Source organism: Mesoplodon mirus, assembly GCF_964341445.2.
Source record: "Mesoplodon mirus genome assembly, chromosome: 5".
Classification (NCBI taxonomy): domain Eukaryota; kingdom Metazoa; phylum Chordata; class Mammalia; order Artiodactyla; family Ziphiidae; genus Mesoplodon; species Mesoplodon mirus.
Window position 1 is genome coordinate 100,809,185 of NC_138980.1, and position 13,470 is coordinate 100,822,654.

General features: G+C 36.3%; 2 protein-coding genes across 23 annotated transcripts in view; one reads left to right on the plus strand and one right to left on the minus strand.

Moving 5' to 3' along the window:
• The window catches only part of PPIP5K2 (diphosphoinositol pentakisphosphate kinase 2), a 79,975-nt gene extending 78,996 nt beyond the window's left edge, over positions 1-979 (minus strand). For 20 of the 21 annotated variants that reach the window (XM_082620630.1, XM_082620627.1, XM_082620621.1 and 17 more), the window contains exon 1: positions 757-979. The gene's annotated coding sequence lies outside the window, so the exon portion shown is untranslated. Of the gene's footprint in view, positions 1-705 lie in introns of all 21 variants that reach the window. The other variant, XM_082620629.1, reaches the window with a different exon arrangement.
• A 135-nt stretch (positions 980-1,114) lies between these two features.
• GIN1 (gypsy retrotransposon integrase 1) overlaps positions 1,115-13,470 on the plus strand; it is a 28,917-nt gene continuing 16,561 nt past the window's right edge. For both annotated transcript variants that reach the window (XM_082620658.1, XM_082620659.1), the window contains exons 1-3: positions 1,115-1,186; positions 10,620-10,765; positions 12,399-12,592. In XM_082620658.1, the coding sequence (XP_082476784.1) occupies positions 10,624-10,765; positions 12,399-12,592 (336 nt within the window). In that variant the 5' untranslated portion in view covers positions 1,115-1,186; positions 10,620-10,623. The remainder of the gene's footprint in view (positions 1,187-10,619; positions 10,766-12,398; positions 12,593-13,470) is intronic.

Sequence of the window (13,470 nt, forward strand, 5' to 3'; positions counted from 1 at the left end):
TTTGCTTGAAACAAAACCTTTATTTTTCATGAAGAATTTTCAGTAGCAAAGCAAAACCCTATCCCACCGTAGAGCAAGGATGCTAGGTGCCTAAGTCAGCAAGGAGGCTTCCTACTTCCACAACTAAGCTTTTCAATACGCTAAAGCCAAGGTAAGTATCATCCACGGGACTCCAAAGGTCGCAAACTCCCAGGAAGTCCTAGTAAATGATATCCAGTGGTCACCTCCCTCGCCCCTTCTCCCTCGAAGCGCGCGAGGATGCAACACTCCAACCGATTAGGGGCGGCACTGACCTGCAGCCTCCTTCCCTACTCTGGAAAGCTGCAACGGAAGGGGCTTTTGGTCTCTTGTAGTGGAGTGGAGAAGGCGAGGAGCAGAAGGATAAAGACTGAGGAATGAAAATGAAAATAGCCATCTCTACCCACAGCAGTCCCCAAACTCGAGACTGCCTACTTCGGTGGAACGAGACCGCAGCCTTCCCTTCGAGCTAAGATGAAACCTCCGGTTATCTCAAACCCAAGAAATGGAAAAGGGAAGTAATGGAGGAGGAGGAGAAATTAAGACACGGAAGGACCCTAAAGGCTGTACTGTCACTCCTCCACACCCACGCTGCCTCTCTGGCACATGCCCCTAGGAGGAGCGCGTGTCTAGGCTCCCCCAGAGCGCAGCAGGAGACAAAACAACTGCCCAGCAGCGGCCGCAAACCTCGGGGGACCAGGTTCCGCATCTTGATTCCTTCGGTCACGGGGCCCGCACCTGCCACGGCTGCGGTCGTCACGCAAACTGCAGGAAATGACCGCGCCCATTCAGGCCTCGGTTTCCCCTTTAATCCCCGGGACAGAACTGAGGTGTTCATCAAAGAGACTCCAGCTGTTAGCTTGAACCTGGGTCTTCTCTCTTCAATAGCAGCTGGAAGGCCACAGAGAGATTCCGTAGGTAACACTACACCTCGCCGAACCCTGGTCACGCCTCTTCCCCTCCCGCCTCGGGTCTCACACAGAAACCTCACCGGGCGGAACGATTTCCGGCAAGAACCAAACGATCCGCCCTAACCTTTTCTGTCCGAAGCTCCGAGGCCCCCGTAAACACTCCTCTCTTAACCACACGGGTAGTTCCGCTTCCGGCAGCACCACATAAATCGCGAGAGGAAGCTTAAATCTTGACGCTTGCATTTAGGACCACTTCGGTGAGTGGTCGTTTTGGTGTATTCACACCTGATGATTTTTTAAAATTAGGCGTGAGCTGACAGTAATTTCAAAACCATTCGCGTCAACTAGTTTAAAGAAGGGTTTAATTGACTTTGTGGAGATTGCGCAGGCGCCCTTGGAGCGGGAGGGCCTTGCTTGGGCGTTGCGATGCCCGCGACAGTTGAGCAGAAAAGGGACGAGTTCCGTTGTTTGGCCTAGGGAGGTGCCTTCTGCGTGTGACCGAGTTTTACTTATTGGTCATTTTCTTGCCTACGCTAAATTTAGCTGGACCTTGCCCTTAAGAATTAGTTAACGAGTAACCCAGACTCTGGAAATGCTCCCTCAGAGTAGCAAATTCAGAAGTTGAGTGCTGCCTTTGGCTGACAGTAAAGAATTCTCCTCCTTACTTTATCATAGTTGTCCTTTAATCTTTTGCCCCAGATTAAAATCTCCTGTGGAGGGGAGAAATGCGAGTTTAAGGGAGAATCTTGCCCTGTTGTTTTAAAGGAAAATTACTATTTCTGTGGATGTTCTTTAAATGAGCATTTCTGAACCAAAGTAGAGAAATAATTTTTAAAATTTAAATTCATTTATCACACGTGGCTTCATGTGTATGCATATGGAGATGAAGGCGTTTTTGTTAAATGGATTTGCACGTTGAAGTGAAGCAGATTATAGGGAAGTGTATTGTGTAATTAGATTTCCCAGTCGTTTTCGTTACATAAAATTGTGCACTTCCAATTTTTTAGAGATTATAATAGAATAATTTGGAAGTAAAATTATTGATCCCAAGTAAATATGTTTATCGAAATATTACAGATTTTAAGTTTTAAAGTTGGCACATATGCGTATTATAACCTTTAGAAGCTTAAATTGGGTTTTGCCCTTGGTGAAACACAGTTAAATCCTAATTTTATTTAAAGTGGTACCTAACTGCCTTTATTGCACACACAAGATAAAATTATTAAAGGAATCAAGTAATAAGTACTCACACCTACAATAAGTATTCATTGATTTCATTTAATGTTGTACCAGGGGCATAGTGTAAAAAGCTCAACCAAATTTGATCCTGACAGTTCCTCAATTAGGATTTGTAATAAGACACCTTTACTACCTTTTCTCATCCCTACATATTTTAATACACGAGTAATTATTTTTTTAAGAATTTTTGAAAACATGAGCATATCCAAAAAAGGTGTAATGTAATCTTCGTGTTTATAACTCAAACCACTTAATTGTCCCTTGTAAATGATACCTTTGTTTAATAATATTTGGGAACAGGAAGATATTTATCTTTGTTCTGAGTATTATAGCCTAAAGCCATTTGCTCATATTAACTATTCCATTGGATAGTTTCTAGGGACCAAATAGTTCTTTTGAAAAGGAAAAAACTATTAGTTCTTTAAGTTATATCTATATATAAATAGCAAACATTAGCAGGAAACTTTTAACCTTCCACTTAGAGGACTATACTTTTTGTGAACTGATTTTTCTTTCTTATTCGTTTTCTATTTCTCCTTGTCATCTGTCTTTACTGCCAGAACCATAAGCTTGTGAACCCAATTAGACTATAAACTCATTATAAAGTATACAACTCTTGATTCTTCTGGGTTTCGTGTTTAGCAGTAAAACGTAAATAAACATTGCTATGAAACATTAATCTCGTTCCATTAATGAAAGGAACGAGATTTTAAAATCTATTTTTCCTTGAAGATAAAGGTTTTGAGACAAGAAAGTTCTCTGCTACTTTGAACAGTTTTATATGGATGATAATAATACTTAAAACATTTTAACAATAATTATATATTGCTTTACCATTTGCAAAGGACTTTTGAAATTCATAATTATCTCATTGATCTTCATAATTGTGAAGAAGGAAAGGTAAGTATTATTTCCTTTTTGTCAAACATGGATACTGAGACAGGTAACTGTCACATGCTAGAAATTCTGACTCCTAAAAGCCATACCTTCTTAGACAGGCCCTACTTGTAGTACCATATATCAATACATGCAAGTGAAGTAATATTTTCTGAAGTGAAATAATAGTCACCTTTGGAACGTGTGCTCTTTTTCAATTCAGTGCTACCTCTCCTGTCAGGAAATGCAAGTAATACTTACTCATTTACCAATAGTTGAATGTCCACTGTGTCCTGAATACTATGTGAAACAATGTAATCATTAAAAACTAACAAGACCTTCTCATTCCTCATTTATAACCTAAATTATTTATTACAAAAATCACTTTATAACTTTTCTAGCAGAGGCCTGAACCAAATATTATGAAAGCTGAGGATGACAAATAATTAAATTAGTGTGTGTCGGGGGACGGACCACGAAATTTGAAGCAACAGAGACCAACGTTTAAATTTAAGTCAATGGCTGCATTCACTAACTGTGTTGCCTTGAGTAAAGTGGATAATCTCTCTGAACCTCCATTTTCTTATCTCTAAAACAGATGTAAAACTAGTACCTGCTCCATAGCATGTTGTGAGGATCATCACAGTAAAGTGCTGTATACGTTTGCTATTATTTTTAAAATCTGCTTTTGTAGTTATTTTTCAAAAATTAGTTCAAAAAATTTCCTCTCTTTATAGTTTTGGCTTTTCCAGATGTCATAAAAAGACTGGCATATAGTATGTATGTAGCCTTTTGTGTCTGCTTTCACTTAACACAATGATTTTGAGATTCCTCCCTATTGTTAAATGTATTTGTAGTTCCTTTTTGCTGAGTGGTATTCCACTGTGTGGATCTACCACAGTTTGTTTATCCATTCACCTGTTGATGAACTTGTGGATTGTATTCAGGTTTTGGCTGTTATGAATAAAGCTTCTAGAAACATTCACATACAGATTTTTGTGTGAACATATACTTTCATTTCTCTTGGGTTAAAACTGTTTTCCAACATGTTAACACCATTTTTTATTCTTACCAGCAATGCTTTTCATGCTTGGTAGTACTTAGTATTGCCAGGTTTTGTTTTGTTTTTGTTGTTTTTTGCCATTTTGGTGGATTTGTAGAGGTATTTGTTGTGGTTTTTTGCGTTTTTCATTGTCTAATGGTGTTGAACGTCTTTCCATGTTTTTATTTGCTAACCATATCTTCTTTGATGAAGTGTCTGTTCACACCTTTTGCCCATTTTAAAAATTGGATTGTTTGTTTTCTTATTATTGAGCTTTGAGAATTCTTTATAAATTCTGGACCCAGGTTTTTCATTATATACGTGTACTGCAAATACCTTCTCCGGACTGTGATTTCTCTATTTTCTTAAATTAAAACAGAAGTTTTAATTTTTTTCTTTTATGGGTGGTTCTTTCTGTTTGTTATCTGGGAGTCATTGCCTAACCTAAGCTCACAAAAATTTTCTTTTTTGTTGTCTTCTAGAAGTTCTGTAACTTTAGGTGTTACATTTAGGTCTGTGACCATCGTGAATAATTTTAATTTATTCATATGGTGCAAGGTATGAGTTGAGATTCATGTTTTTTCACATGGATGTTTAGTTAGTTGCTCCAGCATCATTTGTTATAAATATTATCCTTTCTCTATTGAATTACCTTGGCACCTATGTCAAAAATCAGTAAACACCATTTCTGTGTGGCTATATGTCTGGACACTCTATTCTGTTCTGTAGACCGATGGCTGTCATTTTGCCAGTACCACACAGTTTTGATTACTATAACATTAAAGTAAGTCTTGAAACCAGGTAATGTAAAAATTTTCAACTATATTCTTGTTTTTCAAACTTGTTTTAGCTATTCTGAGTCCTTTGGTTTTCCATATCAATTTTAGAATCAGCTTGTCAGTTCCTACAAAAGAGCTTGTTGGGTATCTGATTGCATTGCATTGATTCTATAGATCAGTTTGTGGAGAATTGACATCTTAGTGAGCTTATCCAGTTCTTTTCTCATTGTTAGGGTAGGAGTGACTTTTTTCCAGCTTTATGCATTCTAGGCAGAAGCCTATATGGGAATTTTTAAATGCTGTTTCAGAAAGGAATAATTTACTTCCATTGTTGAGTATTATAATTTACCAGTCAATTTCAATCTGAATTAACCACTTGAAGTCTTTTTTCTTATCTGGAAAATGGGATATTGAATCACAGTCGCTGGGCTTCCTTTTGGTGCTATATTAATGTGTTCTTTAGTCAAGATCTAATTTTTCAGTGTGTGATGTGGTATATTTAATTTTTTAAAAATCTGTTCATCTTTCCCTACTTCTTGAAGAATCAATGTATTTTAATATCCTTTGCTATATTATAATTGTGTGAAAGATGCAAAAGAATAGAAATAATGAAATAAAGTAACTCTCCTGTTAATAATGATTGGTCTTTCAAATTAGAAAGCCTTATTTCCTGAACTTTTTGCAAGTTAGAAGTACACATCATCAAGAATGATGTGTATGTTTTAAGAAGTGTAAAAATTAATTTTACAAAGAGAAAATGAAATAAGAAACCTTTTTCTTCTGTGAAATTATCTCTTGCCTTTTGTCTTTATTTAAGAAGTGCTTAGAAAAGAGATATATGGAATTGACCTGATAGGTGCTTTTTGCTATACACTTAGAGAACTTAGTATTAGCATTGCCATCTGCCAGGTTTTTTTGATTCCAGTTAAAGGAATGTCGAAAACTTTTAGTCTGTACCTCTGAGCGACCTATAATTTATAACTATCAGTGTTGTCAGTCTACAACCTTTTAACATCCAAAAATTTAACTTAATAAATCCAATTTGTATTCACTTGTTAAATGCCTTAACTCAGAACTGTCAAACTGTGTGCCAAGGCTTCCTAGGGCATCATAGTGAATTCACAGGGTGCCATGAAACATTTTAAACTTTCAAAGGAAACACAGGTGTATCCAACATCTATTATATCCCTTGTGGACCACTAGTTCACAGTTTCAACATTAGGTCACACTACATTCCTTTTTTTTATATCTTTGCAAAACTGGTTTTTGGATGTTTGCTGTGGTAATAATGCAGATACTGTACGAAAATCAGTATGGAAGAAGAAATGAGGGTGGCAGTGTCTAATCTAATTCCAAGGTTTGAGGAGTTGTACACTGACCAGAGGTGCAGGCATGCCATTAGTAAGTAACTATAGTTACCTCAATGCTATAGACAATGTTTGTGTCCCCCCAAAATTCATGTGTTGAAATTCTAACCCCTAATGTGTTGGTATTAGTAGGTGGCATCTTTGGTAGATGATTAGATCCTGAGGGTAGAACTCTCAAGAATGGGTTAAGTGTCTTTATAAGAGAGAGCTCAGAGAGTTCCTGAACCCCTTCTACCATGTGAGGACATAGCAAAGATGCCATTTATGAACCAAGAAGCAAGCTGTAACCAGACACCGAATCCACCAGATTGTTCTTGAACTTCCCAGCCTCTAGAATTATCAGAAACAAATGTTTGTTATTATTAAGCCACCTAGTCTATAATAAATTACTATAGCAGCCCAAATGGACTAAGATACCCAGGAGAAGGGAAATGGGAGGGGTATGGTGGGAACTTAGAACAGAGAGGTTTTTAAATATAAGGGCGAGATATAGACATCACTGTGCTTTATGCAGACATTCATGTTTTCCAATGGCCAATTTTTTTCTACCAGTTACAATTACTCACATCCCTCTGTGTTTTAGTATGGTGTATCACATTGATTGATTTGCATATATTGAAGAATCCTTGTATCCCCTGGGATAAACCTCTGTGTTTTAGGACCTGTACTTCCTTTGAGGTGTGAGAGTTTGGTCTTTTGCTCCTGCGGGCTTTTCAGAGGCCTGAAAAGGCTTCTCCCCTTTTCTTTTTAATGTCCTTCAGGAAATTTTGCAACATTTACTGGTCTCTGAAATGGAGGTAACAAAGGATTTTACCTTTTTAAAATAAATTTCATCCTCCTACAGGTACCGTGCTCCCAGTGGCTAGGCTGGGATGTTTTAACGTTTTCTTTTAGGTGATTTAGAACATTGGTGGTCCCAAAAGCCATTAAGGGAAAACAAGAATTTGGGGTCATTTATAGTATATTATAAATTTTACAGCATGTAAATCATAATGATTTAATGTAAACTAAGAAAGGACGGGTCTTGCTGTCTCTTGGACTTGGAAGAGCTTGTGTCAGTGTATCCTAGAGATGAAAATAAGACAGAGAAAAAATGATTTTTGCCTATTTTCTGGTTGATTTTTTAAGAGTTAAGGAGAATTATTAATAATACAGAGCTAGAATGACAGGCAGGCAAATGGATAGGTAGACTGACAGTCTATATTCCATACTTAAAACCACACAAGTCTTCCTAAATTGAAAATGGATGAAGGGTGGAAGTTTGCCACAGAACCTTTTGGCAGAGGAAAGGCTGTAGATAGGATGACATGAAAATAAAGGCATCAAGGGGTCTATTGTCACAGATTTCACAGTTTGAAAAGCACTGAGATTTAGAGCAACATGGAACTGGAAAACAACAAAAGTGTCTATAGGGCAAGGACTGAGTATACACAGGGTAAAACCTCTTGATGCCTTGGGGTATTATGACTATAAAACGTCTATGAAAATTTTTATACACGTCTTCTGATACTCATATACTCATTTCACTAGGATATAAACTTAAAAATAGAATTGCCAAGTCCTTAGGGTAAACATGTTTAGCTTTAGAAGAAACTGTCCATTTTCCAAGGTAGCTGTACCATTTTACACTTCCACAAACAGTGTATGAGAGTTTCAGTTACCTGTCCTCACAACCCCTGGTGTTGTCTCTGTTTTTAAATTTAGCCCTTTTAATAGTGTGTAGTTGTAAATCATTTTAGCTTTAATTTGCATTGCCCTAGGGGTAATGATGTTGAGCACATTTTCACTTGCTTATTAACCATTTGGATATTCACTTCTTTGAAATGTCATGTAAGATTTTTCCCCCATTTTTTTGTATTGAGTTTTATCCTTTTCTTCTTGATTTTGTAGTAGTTAATTATATATGCAGGGTATGAGTCTTTCGTGAGATATATATATATTAAAGATATCTTCTCCCAATCTGTGGATTACCCTTTGCCTTCTTAATGGTCTTTTGATGAATAGGTTTTGATTTTAATGAAATCCAACGTGTTATAATTTTTTTCTTTTACGAATAGTGCTTTTTGTGTCCTGTTTAAGAAATCTTTGCTTATCCCAAGGTTTTGAAGATCTTCTGTGTTTTCTTCCAGAAGTTTTATAGTTTACTTTTCACTTTTAGGTTTATGATTTATCTGGAATTACTTTTGTTGATGTAGGTAGGTGGTCAATATTAATTTTTTTTCTGATACAGATATCCAATTACTTCAGCATCATTTATCGAAAAGACCGTCTCTTCCCCCATTGTATTGATGCCTTTGTTGTAAATTAATTGACTGTATACATGTGGATTTAATTCTGGACTCCCTATTCTATTTCAGTGACCTGTTTGTCTATCCATAAGTATTGGCTTATGCCAATACTTCACTGTCTTATTTACTGTAGTTTTATAGATGGTCTTAAAATCTGATCCAGGACCTCCCTGGTGGCGCAGTGGTTGAGAGTCCGCCTGCCGATGCAGGGGATACGGGTTCGTGCCCCGGTCTGGGAGGATCCCATATGCCGCGGAGCGGCTGGGCCCGTGAGCCATGGCCGCTGGGCCTGCGCATCCGGAGCCTGTGCTCCGCAACGGGAGAGGCCACAACAGTGAGAGGCCCACATACCGCAAAAAAAAAAAAAAAAAAAAAATCTGATCCATTCATTTTTGAGATGTTTTAGAAACTGTGATGAGGTACATTTGTTTGATTTAGGGGTACAATCATTTATTATAAAATAAAAAAACGTTATGTATTTAATTGAAAGTGAATTAAACTTAGAATAAGCTAATTGTTTTATAGAGATAATTGACCTGTTTTTTAGGTTATGATAGGAGAGAATTAGCTTTGCAGAACCTTTGCTTTTAAAATGGCTTACACTTTATGCTAACCTAAGGTTAAGGGATATTAGATATGTACTGATATCCCAAAGTTATGAAAAGATCAGAAAGATGGTTATTAAATGTGCAAAGTGCTGTATCATTGGGAAAGAGACTTAATAAGCTTTTTAAGCCATAGTTTATAAGCATGGTCTATTCTGCTTTGTTCTAACATTCTCTCTGCAGTAATATTTTCTTGTAGCCTTATCCCTGCATCTTCTAGTGGTCAGTAAACATCTATATTGTTTGTGGAAATTCAGAATTTTAAGCATTTGTATCAATTATAGTTCTAGCAGGAAACAGAAGATATACTCTGCTAGAATTTTAAAGAAAACTTAATGAAGTTCCTGTTTATAAACATATGATGGAAAGGGTCAAAGAAACCAACATGGCACCTGGAGACTAGCAACAGCAGAAAATAGCAACCACCTCTAGGGCTGAAGCAGCAAGAAGAAATGTTGTTATAGACTTCCAGTGAGAACTAGAGACACAGAAGATGGGCTTCCTGACAGGAGCTATGATTGTAGAGGGTTGCAGCTTAAACCAAGGAAGGAGCCGGGAAATAAATATCCTGACCTCTTTCTTCTGCCATCTGATATGCCTGCTCGTACCTCCCATTGGACAAGTCCAACCAGAAAACTATAAATGCAGTCTGTAAGGGCCAGTCTTTTAGGGTACAGCAGCATGGAGAGAAAGGCCAAACATGTATCTGGATCAGCGGGGATGGTGGCAAACAGAATAACCAGCACAGAATAGTTCGTTTTGACTGAAAATATGAAAGAAAAGGTTTTTTCTTTTGAATGTAGTAATGGTTTCCATATGGCTTAGGGTCTAAAATAGAGAAGTTTTGTTTTGGCCAGTCCAGCCAGATTTTTCTTTATAACATAGGGAAAGTACACACAGAACAAAAATCATTTCTGTTCAAGAAAAATTAGCTTACAATGTACTTCAGAAGAGTGTATGAGATCTAGTGTAGCTAAATATCTTCTTTGCCATTTATCATTTGAACATTTCTAAAATGTATCTTTCTCATAAATGATTTGAGAATTTTTTGCATTTTGCAATGACCATGAATATATTTAGAAGTAATATAAAATTATATTTTCCCTCTTATAAGCTGTCATTTGTTTACATGTCACATAACAGAACCATCCTATGTAAGTAACATTTCAGTTGATAGTAATAGAGACTTTAAGCAAAACTTTTTGAAGTGTGCTTGTTCATTTCCTTTTTTCCCAGTATGTGGAAATTTTTCAGTATTTCTTTTCACATGGAAAGAGACAAGATAATGTGTCATGTTATGTCTCAAAAATAGCATTTGAATATTTTAGTTCATCTACATCACACACTTTTCTGTACTACAATTATCTCTGACACAGATAATATTCCGGGAATGTTCAGTTCACGTGTAAGCAGAAATATGACAGAAGGCTAAACTGAAATAGCAACTGAATTAGTTTATCATTTAAATTATATCTTTAAATACCTTTTACCTAGGTTCATGATGGTTCGTAGTGGAAAAAATGGTGACCTTCATCTGAAACAGATTGCATATTATAAACGAATTGGTGAATATCATCCAACTACACTGCCTAGTGAGAGAAGTGGCATAAGAAGAGCAGCAAAAAAATTTGCCTTCAAAGGTAAAATTAATGCCCCCAATTTTTAGTATAGAGTTTATATAGATGTTTCTCCATATTAATTCCTTGTGGAATCCTGAGAATTTCTGTAGTAATTGGTCGTTGCTTAACAATTACCATTTAAATTGATAATGCCATTCAGTCAAAAGCAAAATAAAAATCACACTGAAGCTAACTGAAGGCCAGTAAGCGTGAAAAGGGCATTTTAAATCATAGACAGAAAACGATACCATGAACAAAACAAAACTTACCTAAATTAATGTCACCTGCTTTTGTCCTCAGTTGATTCCTACTCTAGTGGTACACTTGCAAGCACTCTTGTCACTCTCAATGAAGAACTTATTTGATGCCTAATACGAAAATGTTGACAAAGTTAACTTATTTACTCTACTTATTTCTGTGGTTCCTCCCTCTCAGTGCCGTTAAATAGTCTCAGGATCATATTTATTTTTGAACTCCTAATCTCCCTGAATGAATTAAATATTTGAAAGACAGTAGAGTATTTATCTGAAAGATTATGATAATTTCTCCCTCTTTCTCCTCCTCCTCCAAAGGGGAAGAGAAGTTTGGGATGAGATAAGCAAAGAAGTACAATCACCAGATGACTAAATGAATGTTGGTACTATTAATGGGAATTTTGCCTGTAGGTACAGAATCAGGCTTTTCTCAAAGCAGGTCAAGAAAATTCTAAGATAATAAATAAATACCTGCTTGTTTCTCCCTGTGTACACCCCTTCCAGTAACTCCCTTAAGCTTAAGAACAGGCATACCTATTACATCTTAGACTAAAGAGGACTCATTCATTCATTTATTTAATCATTTATGCAGCAAATGTTTACTGAGTTCCTACTGTGTGCCAATCACATTTTAGGCCTTGGGAACATGTTGATGCATAAGATAGATAAGTCCTGCCCTTAAGTTGCTTACTTTCTAATTCAAGTAAGGAATGTTCCACTCAGCATGTGCTTAATTAAGCACACTAATAGCTTACTGATGTATTTTGGAGTTTGAATAGCTAGTCATCCACACTGGAGAATTGGCGATTCTCTTCCTGCCCTGATTACTTCCCAGCCATAGACTCCTTCCAGGTGTCTCCAAAGGAAAACAACTGTCCTGAGGATTAAGGTTTGCCCACTTTCTTGGCTTTATGAACCCTATTTCCTACCCAAATCCAGAAAAACTTAAGAGAGGTGGTTGCTTACAAAAATACAGCTATGATGAAATGCTATTTTGGAAAATTCTATTCCAGAAGTTGCTTATCTGTACATAATTTATTTGCTAATTCCTGCCTTTTTTAGGAGGTGCCTGCTGCAAGTATTTTTCTAGTTTGATTACTCCCATAGAAAGATAATTTTATACTCCCATATTTATCATGTGCTTTGGTGACCAAGCTAGCCCTACTTGTGTTGATAGCTACAAAACTATAGCAGCTAGTTCTCCTACATATCTATTAGTAAGTGTAACAGCTGAGGACCTTTCAGATTGTATGGTAGCATCATCACAAATATTCTATAGTAGAGGGAAAAAGATTTAACAAAAAAAACCTCACGGTTTGAAGATAAGGCTATGATTATCTTAAAACTATATAGATATCTAAAAATTTCAATTATATCTTTTTGGTATTTTTTTATTTCAGAAAAAAAGCTGTTTTATGTCGGAAAAGACAGAAAACAAAATCGTTTGGTAATTGTTTCAGAAGAAGAAAAAAAGAAAGTCCTAAGAGAATGCCATGAAAATGACACTGGAGCCCATCATGGCATATCCAGAACCCTTACTCTAGTGGAATCCAGCTACTATTGGACTTCTGTGACCAATGATGTCAAACAGTGGGTATGGCTTATGTATTTAAAATATTTTGAATAATGTCTTTGTAGTATATATCCAAATTTCATTTTTGCTCCAGATTAACTCTAGATATCACTTCTCATTAAGTACTTTTTGTCTGGGTAGTTTTTCTGCAAAACATTTAAAGGGAGTTTTATTTCCCTTCAAAAATCTTCTTTAAATCACTGAAATATAATTTGAATTAGAACAAAGCATTATTTAAATATTTGAAAATACTCTGTTGAGATAGATTATCTAGAACCAGATTTTCATCATTGAACTATCTTGTGTAGGCAGAATTTAAATGGGGCTGAAATTTCTTTGACCAAAAATTAATCATTACCTCTTTGATGGCAGTCATACAATCTTTTCTTGAGAGGAGAATGTGTTCATTATAAGTCAGGCCCCATGTGTGTCTCCTCTTTTGTCCCTATATTGTCTTGACATAGAAAATGTCAAATATGGCAGAAACCCCAAACCAACTAATTGCAAAATCAAGTTGTGAAGATAATGAAATTAATCTGAGTTTTGTAACTTTATAACCCATTAGGACCTCAACTTCTTCTAATAGAAAATTCATATAGGAGTTCTGGGATTCTTGCTTCTAGGTCAATTGATCCCTACTCTTTCTAGTGTGCTCCATATGGCAAATGATAGAAATTCCTTAGTATGTATGTGAGAACCCTTTAATAATCATAATAGTGCATTAAAAAGACTGTCATTTCAGGCATAAAGAATTAACCTAACATTTAATTTAACTAAGTATCATTTGTGAGTCTGTGCAGGTATTCCAAAGACCTCAGTTTTTGTATTTGCCTTTAGAACCTGCCACACATTCCTTTACAGACATTCAATGAAATCTTTGTCACATCTTTATCATTTGA